This window comes from Cryptomeria japonica, chromosome 8, assembly GCF_030272615.1.
Source record: "Cryptomeria japonica chromosome 8, Sugi_1.0, whole genome shotgun sequence".
In the NCBI taxonomy this organism is placed as follows: domain Eukaryota; kingdom Viridiplantae; phylum Streptophyta; class Pinopsida; order Cupressales; family Cupressaceae; genus Cryptomeria; species Cryptomeria japonica.
Genome location: NC_081412.1, coordinates 129,394,560 through 129,405,237, shown reverse-complemented (window position 1 = coordinate 129,405,237; position 10,678 = coordinate 129,394,560). Strand labels below are relative to the sequence as shown.

General features: G+C 36.1%; 1 protein-coding gene across 1 annotated transcript in view; it reads left to right on the top strand.

Annotated features, from left to right (window-relative positions):
- Positions 1-461: 461 nt before the first annotated feature.
- LOC131041625 (zinc finger protein ZOP1) overlaps positions 462-10,678 on the top strand; it is a 78,791-nt gene continuing 68,574 nt past the window's right edge. Inside the window, exon 1 of the mRNA XM_057974763.2 lies at positions 462-728. Coding sequence (XP_057830746.1) covers positions 720-728 — 9 coding nt within the window. The 5' untranslated portion in view covers positions 462-719. The remainder of the gene's footprint in view (positions 729-10,678) is intronic.

The window sequence follows — 10,678 nt, the reverse complement described above, 5'->3', positions numbered from 1 at the left end:
AAATTCTTGGATATTGGGGAGCCTTACACCAGTTGTTGCAAATGCAAGTACCAAATGCAAACCTATTTAATGTATGAAGTTGTGAAGTGATGTTTGGGAGATTGTACACTTGTATGCCTATAAAGCTGATATTTAATTGTTATTATGTCATGTAATGCACCAATAACTATGCATATGTAAATGTAATTTCATTACATGTTGACTTTGTAACCACTTGCATGGAGTGATCAATGTAAACATAAAGTTTTAAAAAACTAAAAATGTATATATTTTGTACAAATTGATTTGTATTAAAAATAGAAACTTACCAGTAATTTTCTTTTCTTTTTTTTTTGTGGTCAACTACACATTCAATTATGAACATATATTAGTGTTCAATTAAATATTTATCGATATAATTATAATTATGTACCGACGATAATATTTATATTTTTTGGGAGTCAATATGAAAATAAATGTGCGCTATTGGTGCTCTTCCTCTACCCTTCTTGATTGCATTTGGAATGCTTTCATTTTCGTTCAACTGGAAAAAAGCACCTTCTTTACAGTGGACTAAAATTCTCGGCCTCATTCTGTAAATACAATAATGCTTTGAAACAAATATATCAATTGTCACGGATCGCAATCACTGTTCCAGGGAGAATTTCTTTGGCGGAGGACCTCTATCTAACATAAGTCGACTTGAAATTATACACTCTGTTATCCATTTTTCAGCAATAATGACAGAGGTGAGTTTACCTTCTCCGTCGCAATTGATTGATTACTGGGTGCATTAAATAGTGTATTTTCTGGAAGTGTTTTTAAAAAGAATAAAGAGAAGAAACAAAAAAATCTATTCATCTCTTTTTCTTGCGCTCTAATTTCTTGTTGCGGGACTTGGGTTACTTTCTTCTCATTAAGTCTTATTACTCTGCAATTTTGGAGGACCCGCAACTGATCTAGGGCATCCGCTTCTTTGGGTTTTATATGGAAAAGATGGGTAGCTCTGCATTTACAGTATGAGACATATTTCACTAGGCGAGTTTAAAATTTTAATTTCAGTACCTTCAGGATCACAGCTTCATTCTCAGACTAAGGGTTATAAAACCATTTGTTTTTAATTTGAAAAACGTGGCGTGTCCTAGTGAAGCAGTGTTTGGTGGCCTCTGTAGCAAGAAAATCTCCTACAAAATGTCAGACGAAAGATTCATTGCCCATGGGAACAATCTTATGTGTTTAACCAATTTACTGTGTAAAGTCATCCTTCTTATCCAGATTCCTCCAATTTTCTTCACCGTGTAATTATTTACTGTTTTGGAAGAGAAAGAATCGTACATTTAACCTATTTACATGAGAATCACATAAGCAAAACAACAGAGGCATGGGGAGTGTCTTGTCCTATGTAAGTTAGAAAGAATAGCACAAGAATCTTTGGCTCAAGGGAGAAATAATCGTCAACCTTCCAATAGCAACTGATTCCAGCTTTAACGTGTCAAGCAAAATCTTATTTTCTGAATATCAGCTCGTCTAAGCAGAATTGATAACTATTTTCATTTATTTGTGTCTTAAAAAGAATTAAATAACAAATACCTTATCGTGGTGACATATCTCTTTTGCATCTGCCTCTAATGAACCATTTGCACTATAAAAGTGTTCTCACTAAAAGCAAGGAGCAAAAGAAATGTAATTAAATTCTGTTTACAATCATGATTGAAAGGCACTGACAAACAGTTTAAATCATAAGCTGTTTTGACTTCTATCTCCCACAAAGAGTACAGAAAGAATCAGATATACCAAAGCTCGGTGAAGCATTAACCACCCTGAAATTTTGTTTGAAAGAGATTCTTAATTTCCAAAAGACATTGCATTTGACATCTTTTTCCAGTAACACGTAAACCTTGTCTTTTGCACAATTGTTGAACAATAAAAGATTTGTCTTGTGTTAGGAATAAGGTCTCATTTTCTTTCATTTCCTATTATTGATTATTTAATTATTAATGTTTTTTTTAAAAAAAATTTGTCTATGTATCATCTGATGATGTCATTTGTGGGAGTAGTACTTTGAGTTGTCATCTTACATACAGAGTGGCATGGATGTCATGATTCCTATTTTTTAGGAGATAGGTAACCCAGTTTGTTTGAGTTGATTGAAGCCAATTTATTAGTTAACTCGTGGAACTATTAAAGAGGAGTCAATTTTGGAAATTGACTAAACAGGTGGAGTTGTGCATGTAGGCACTTTTCATTTGAAATTTGTTTCTTTCCTTGCATGCATGTGCCTTGCATGTGCTGTTTGCAATTAGCAAGATGAGATAAGTGCCTTGTCTTTTCTTTCTTAGTTTCATGCATGCAGCGAAGAGTATGATGACATGTGGCATTTTGGGCGAATCATTTTGGAAACATCTAATTTATGCATTCTAAACTCCTATATATTGAAGTGTTATATTTTGGAGTTGTATTATGAATTATCAACAAGTATTGTTATGCTATAAAAATTACTCCACAATCCAGATTAAGTCTGAAGTCACCTGAAAGAGCGTAGCTTTGCGATTGTATTGTAAACTCATATTTTTAGACAATACATTGGGTTGTGCTTTGGAGTATGGGGTTTTTGTCTAGAAAAGGATTTTCCCCATGTATACATTGTGTTATGTGCTTATTCTGTTTTTGAATATCTATTTAAGTTATTTAGTATGTGCATATAAATTTGTAGCTGCAAAGGGTTTTAAGAAATTTTTGTAATATCTCCTTCACTTAGATTGGTGGAGGATGTTTCTTTTGTGCACTCGACTTCCTTTCTGTTGGTATTTGAGCCTAGCTAGCCTTGATTCTGTTGTTGGGTTGAAAGGTTTTTTGTATTGATTTCTATTTGAGTAGGAGTCATTGTCGAAGTATTTTTCATGACCTTGTTGTAGGTGAAAGATGGCAAGCACATTTGTAAGGGTTGAGATGGAAAAGTTTAATGATGGTGAAGTATTTGCTGTAGCCTTGGTAGCCTGTGTATCTAAAGATGTTTGATTGATAGACTTGGGTGCATCTTTTTGCATAGGAGTCGGTTCAAAGTATGAAGAATTTAATGGTGGGAAGGTGTATTCCTTAAAGTGAGTAAATTGAATCAAGCGGGTGTGCAGGTTGTGTTCTTGAGTGGAGGATGCAAGATGTCAAAAGGAGCTATGGTGTTGGCTAAGGGTGTTCAGATTGGCACCTTGTTCAAGTTGGATGCATGTAGTGTTTAGTGCAATATTTCTTCTAACAAGTCGAAGGAAAGAGTCTTCGATTCTTCATCCTCACCCTCATACCAAGTAGTAAAGAAATCTGTTGCAGCTATTTCCGATGGTCATGCATATTGGGTGCTTAAGGGTGCTGATTCCTTGGAGATGAAACTTCTAACAGGATAAAGTTTTGGCACCAAAGACTCCGCCATTGCTTGCTGTATGATCGATAGATCTCCTACATCAACGCTCATTGATAAGACACCCATGGAGGTGTGGTTAGGTAAGAAGCCTTTAGTGAGACAATTCAAAGAATTTGGTGGCAAGGCATGCACACGTGCCAAATGAGAAAAGGTCTGAGTTGGAGAACAAGGTAGTTGAATGTATCTTTAGTGGTTGTGGTGTTGGTGTGAAGGGGTACAGGCTTTGGGATCCAGTTGTTGAGAAGGCTTTTTATAGTAGAAGTTGAATTTTTAGAGTGATGGAACCTTCTATCTTTTAAAATGCAACTAGAGAAAAAAGAGAAAGAGAAAGAGGTAGTTTAGTTATCACCTACTCTGACGAAAATGAACTACATGCTTGTGTTGGATTTGATGATGAGGAGAGCTCTAGCAACTTTGAAAGTTCTGAAGAAGAAGAAAAACCTCAATCTCAACCATTGAGGAGGTTTACGAGAGTTGTGTGGCAACTAGAAAGGTTTTGTTATTCATTGTTGGATTCCAGTTGATTTTTTGCTTTGATTGTTATCAATGATGAGCCTAGGACTGTTAGATAGGCTATGGGCATGAATGATGCAAATTATTGGATGAAAGCGATGGACGAAGAGATGGAAGCGTGGATGAAGAGATGGTTGCATTGAAGAAAAATATCACATGGGATCTGGTACCTTTGCGTAAAGGATGTAAACCCGTTGGTTGCAAATGGGTGTTCAAGAAAAAGTGTGGTATTGATGGTAGTATTGAGAAGTATAAAACATGGTTGGTTGCAAAGGGGCATTCACAAGTGGAGGGAATTGACTATGGTGAAATATTGTCTTTAATAGCGAAGCTAACATTCATTCGATACTTGTTATCATTGACAACGACTTACGATTTAGAAGTTGAGTAGATGGATGCGAAGGCAACATTCCTTCATGGTGACTTGGAGGAAGAGATTTTCATGTCTCGCCAAAGCATTTCATGGTAAAAGGCAAAGAAAATCTGGTTTGTAAGTTGAAGAAATCTTTGAATGGTTTGAAACTTGTTTCTTAGAATGTGGTAATGAAAGTTTGATACTTATGTGTTTCGGATTTCAGAGGTTTAAATCCAATCATTGTTTTAATTACAAAAATGATAATGGTCACATTCTTATTATTCCATTATATGTAGATGATATGTTGTTTTTGGGAATGGGAAATCCATGATATTTGACTTGAAGTCTTAGTTTTCGGCATAGTTTGAGATGAAAGATCTAGGTGCAACTAGGTACATTTTGGGAATGGAGGTTAGAAGAGTTAGAGTTAACAAAAACCCGTGCTTAAGCTAGAGCAAGTACATGAACTTGTTGTTGGAGAGATTCAACATGATGGCTTGCAAATCCTTGGTAGTTCTTGTTTTGCAAGGAACAAAATTATTTGTAGAGGATTGTCCAAAATCTCTTATTGAGATGGAGGACATGACTAGAGTACTATATGCAAGTACTATTGGTAGTTCAATGTATGTCATGGTTTGTAGAAGGCTAGACATTGCCCAAGTAACCAGAGTCCTGAGTCAATTTATGGTTAATCCTGGACAAATACATTGGGATGCAATTAAGAGAGTGTTTAGATACTTGCAAGGTACTTTTGAGTATTACTTGTGTTTTCATGGTTATATTATTGGACCTCGACATTTAGTTTGTATTTGTGGATATGTTGATTTAGATTTGGCAAGTAACATTGATAACAAAAGATCCACCAATGGATGTGTTCACAATGTTTGGTGATGCTATCAATTGGATGAGTAAGTGGCAGGTTGTAGTTGTGTTGTCCACAACAAAATCATAATATATGGTTGCTATTCATGCTTTAAGGAAGCCATTGGCTTAGACATTTGTGTTTTGATGTTTGGTTTGATTTAGGGGTGTTTACCATATGTTGCGATGGTTGGAGTGCTATTTACTCAGCAAAGAATCTTACTTTTCATGTTAGAGTGAAGCACATTGATGTTTAGTTTCATTTTGTTTGTGATATGGTGGAAGATGAGAAGGTGAAATTGGAGAAGGTTGATAGTTTGATGAATGTTGTAGATACATTGACAAAACCCGTGAGCACAAATAAGTTTAGGTGGTGTTTGGAGTCTATGAGCCTCATGACCCCTAGTAGTTGAAATCCTATTATTTCCATTGGTTCTTCAAAGGTGTTTAACAAGTGGGAGAATGTAAGGAATAAGGTGTCTCAACTTTTGATTTCCTAGCATTGGTTATTTGATTATTAAAGTTGATTTTATGTTAATTTGCCTATGTTTTCAATTTCTTGTGCATTTAATGATGTCGTTTGTGGGAGTGGCACTTTGAATTGTCATTCTACATGTAAAGTGGCTTGGATGACATGGCTCTTAGTTTTTAGGAGATAGGCATCCCACCTTGTATGAGTTGATTGAAGTTAATATTGTTATTTAACTAACGTGGAAGTATTAAAGAGGAGTCAATTTTGGAAATTGCAAAAGCAAGTGGAGTTGTGCATGTAGGCACCTTTCATGCAAAGTTTGTTTTTTGCATGCATGCACAAATGGACGCCTCACATGTGTTGTTTACAATTAGCAGGATAATATAAGTGCCTTGCATGTTCTTTTTCAGTCTTGCATGCATGCAATGAAGAGCATGATGACATTTGACATTCTTGGGTGTACCATTTTGGAAACATCTAATTTATGCATTGTAAACTCTTATATATTGAAGTGTTGTATTTTGGAGTTGTATTATGAATTTTTCACAGGTACTATCATGTTTTTGGAATTGCTCCAATACCCAAATCAAGTATGAAGTCTTCTGAAAGAGTATAGATCTGCAATTGTGTAAAGTCATGTTTTTAGATAATAAATTGGGTTGTGCTTTGGAGTGTGAATTTTTCACAGGTACTATCTTGTTTTTGGAATTGCTCCAATACCCAAATCAAGTATGAAGTCTTCTGAAAGAGTATAGATCTGCAATTGTGTAAAGTCATGTTTTTAGATAATAAATTGGGTTGTGCTTTGGAGTGTGTGGTTTTTCTCCCGAAAGGGTTTTCCCCACGTATACACTGTATTATGTGTTTATTTTGTTTTTGAATATTTGTTTAAGTTATTTAGTATGTGCATTTGAATTTGTAATTGTAGAGGGTTTTAAGAAATTTTTGTAATATCTCCACTTAGATTGGTATAGGAAGCTTCTTCAACACACTTGACTTCCTTTCATCTTGCTGTATCTAGCGATCTTTATGTCAGTCATAAAAGGCCTTTTCTTGTCGATCTTTTTGAACATGACAATGTAAAAGGCCAAGCTGTCCACATGCAAGAAAATGGGGCAGAGGTCCAGACAGTCCCTTATTCTTCGTTTTGTGCATTGTCCAACACTTCATCTTGCTAGTGAATGTTATCTGTTACAAAATAGAAAGCAAACCATGAAACATATTCTCAATAGAATCATATGACATGTTCTTGAGTTCAAAATTATCATAGATGTGAGGTTGCATTGCACTTATTATGTCACTACTAGGGAGAGTGTGGGTTAACCATCTCGTTCCTCCATTTTGATTGGCAGACAATTTATATTCATCATTGAACCTTCAATAGAGCTGCAATTTATATAGTTGTCGAAATTTTTTGTTCATTGCTATTTTCTTCTTCGTAGTTAGGCTTTCTAATTTATGGCTCCACCAACTTTGCCATAGCCTTCTTTGGCCTTCCAATATTGTAGGCAACAATAAGGATTCTAGAATGCATTTTGTCAGGATAAGAATTAATAAATGCACATTTAGCTTACAAGTCCCTTTTTAGTGGATATGGGGTGCATTGTGGACTAATGGGCCCAACTTTAAAATTCTAGAGGACGCTTGATTTTCTTGGGAAATAGATATAAATAATCTTTTTGTTAATAACACTCTTTATACCTCCATTGTTGATGTTGTTGCACCTTTTGACCTCTAAAATATGAATTAAAAGGGGTAAAACATTATATCGGGGAAGTATAATTATAGCATCTCAATTGGGGCTTGATTATATCATTTGCACAATATGAATAGTAATGCATTCAGAATAATTGAGAAAACTAAGTAAAGGGTCTTTACATACAAGTTAAAACAACATGTTGAAAATTTCTACTTTTATGTGGTATTGAAATTTCCATTTTGTGTTAGTATATTGTCTATTGTGTTTTTTTTGGGCAAAAAGGAGTATTATATTAAAAGAAACCCATTACATTTTATAGCTAAGAGATTTTCAAATTGCTAGAGCCATAAATGAAGCAAGAAGAGAAAAAGCCTAGAAAAGTTTTCCACAACCTCATCCAAAATTGAGCTTAGAGATTTCATTTGACAACACAATCTTTGAAAATGTGAAGCCCCTTATTTACTAGGCTAGAGAGAAAGAGATATTGAGTATGCCAAAGAAGCCAAATTGGGCTATAATACCAATAGAAGGCCTTTGAAGAAGGGTTCCAAGTAGAATGGCAATCAACAAGCTTGAGCTACAACAAAGTAGAATGGGGAGGTTTAGGCTTGATCATTGTGAACAAGTTGGAGAAGTTGAGAGGTTTTTCCTAGGGAGATGGGGACCCCCACACAAAGAAATTCTAGTTGTGATCCATATTCTGTTAGAATAATATTTCTATATACTGTTAATGGTCAAATTAGTGTTGTTAGACATCTTAAATGTCTACAGTAACAATTAGTTGGTTTCATTAATAGCTACAATGTTTTGTCATTTCTATATATTGTAATATTCTCTCAGTTAATAGATGAAGTATTTTTACCAGTGAATCTCAGTTAGTTGGTTTCATTAATAGCTACAGTGTTTTGTCATTTCTATATATTGTAATATTCTCTTAGTTAATAGATGAAGTATTTTTACTAGTGAATCTCTAATTCACATGGTAAAAATACTTCATCTATTAACTGAGAGAATTGTTGTGACCTAATCACACATCACCCCATCCCAGATAGGGACCCCCTAGCTTTTAGGCCCTTTTGGTCATTTGGTCTTGGTTTTTTGTGGGTTTTGGTGGCAGTCTTGTCAGTCTCTTTGCTTTGTAGGTGTTCGGGGGTCATTTTGATTTAATCTGCTTTTCAATTCTATATATTGTAATATTCTCTCAGTTAATAGATGAAGTATGTTTACCAGTGAGTCTCTAATTCACATGGTAAAAATATTTCATCTATTAACTGAGAGAATTGTTGTGACCTAATCACACATCACCCCATCCCAGATAGGGACCCCCTAGCTTTTAGGCCCTTTTGGTCGTTTGGTCTTGGTTTTTTGTGGGTTTTGGTGGCAGTCTTGTCAGTCTCTTCACTTTGTAGGTGTTCGGGGGTCATTTTGATTTAATCTGCTTTTCGTTTGAGCGAGTTTGGTGAAGTCTAGGGCCTGTTTTGTCCTTTCTTAGGGTTTCTGCCTTTTGTCCTAGATTTTAGGGGTTTTTGTTAGGGTTTTGGAAAAACTGAACATACGACTGGAATCAGGATCCTTCAAGGAACCTCCCAGTAAAATTTGAGCCAAAACGGAGTAACTTTCTATTTTTTAGAAAGTTCCTATTTTTTAGGGATTTTACTGAGTCCCAGAATGTCGTCATTTTGCCAAAAATCAAACTTACTATTTTTAGTAATAGGTCATTCCTGGGTCCTGTTTAGGGGTCTAAACGTTGACGTTTTGAAAAGATTTCTATTTTTGGAAAGCTAGTTTTGACAGGACCATTTAGGCAAACTATGAAGATCAGGCATTTGCAAGCATTTCTAATTCCGGAAAGTCAGAAAGCAGATAGAGAAAGCCAGAAAATAGTTCAGTGCTAGAAGCCCATTCCTGAAATGGAAAACTTGGGAAATTTGTCCAAGTCTGGAAAGTCATCCCAAATTCTTATATGGTGGCCTGATCCGGAAGGGGCTCAAAATCCATCCAAGTTTGAAAGAGGCATGAAAAGACAAAATTCCTCCTCCACAGTGAAATTCCACCCTACTCCTCCAAGGAGCGCTAAAACACACAAGGCAGGGAATGCGTAGAAAAGTCAATGAATCCTACAAAGGTCTCATGGAGGATTCACAATTTGATAAAATTCCTCCACAAGCAAAAATTTTGCCCTAGAAGGTACCAAGGCGCCAACACCACCCTGCCATGGAATTCATGAAAAATGCATGAATCCTCCAGCAGTGAGAAATTCCGCCCAAATCCTCAGCTGGGCACCAAAATGAAGGGGGCATGGAGGATTCACAACTTGGCAAAATCCCTCCTGCAGTACAAAATGGCGCCCAAGGTGAAAGGAAGGCACCAAAACAAGGAGGTGATGGAAGATTCAAAAAAGGTGTGAATTCCTCCTTCATCAAATTTAGCGCCCAAGCCATGATCAAAGCGCCAAAAGAGAGGGGTCAAGGAGGAATCAAAAAGTAAAAATCCCCTCAAGCAAATTTTTGAATTTTCTATTTTTAGACACCAAATTTTGTCAGAATGTGGAAAATTTTATAGATTCGGAATCGTGATGAATTTCTCTATCCAATGAACCTGGCTCCTAAATTTTAGGGGGATCCCTAAAAAATAGGGGATGTTGAAAAGGGCGTGAAAATTCCTTCAGAACTAGAAGGCAACAAGTCAGAATGAAATCAAGGAAATCTTGAAAAATCCTTCAATTTCCCTCTGAAATTTGAAAGAGTGGAAGTTAATGAGTTGGTGAAGAGAATCTTCCAAGTATGACGCATGGCTTAGTGCATTTAATGAAACTTCTAATTTCGAACTCACTCACAAGGGAAGTTTCTTTTGCATGGCGCAGTGATTGGGAAAGTATGACGCATCATAAATTCAATTGCTAATTTGATGCCTCCTAACTTAGCAGGACGATTTGAAGGTTTCTATATAAGCATGGAGAGGCATTTCATTTCTCATGTGTAGGATTCAAGAAAGAAGAATTGGAGAAGCGAAGAGTGGTCATACTTAGTCTTTGTTTTCATCATTTCCAAGGTGCTTTTCAGGATGGTGGAATCAAGCAAGGCAGCTACCCTCTCTAGGTAGGCATTGATCAAGGCAGAAATGAAAGGTTTCCTTCCTCATTCCCGGATGAACTCCAGATGGGAAGAAATCAGTGATACAAATTTAGGCACATTCAATCTGGCTGCATTCAAGATCCGAATGTTCGGGACGACAGGGCATAGTCCATCACTAACAGCTATCAAGATTGTCAAGAGCGGAATTGTTGCGGCAACTAGTTTTCCTTCTGCTATTTAGTGTCTAGACTTGATTCTGGAGTGTGCAAAAGACAATTTCAACGTCAGATGGCAAGTTGCTGGCAACATT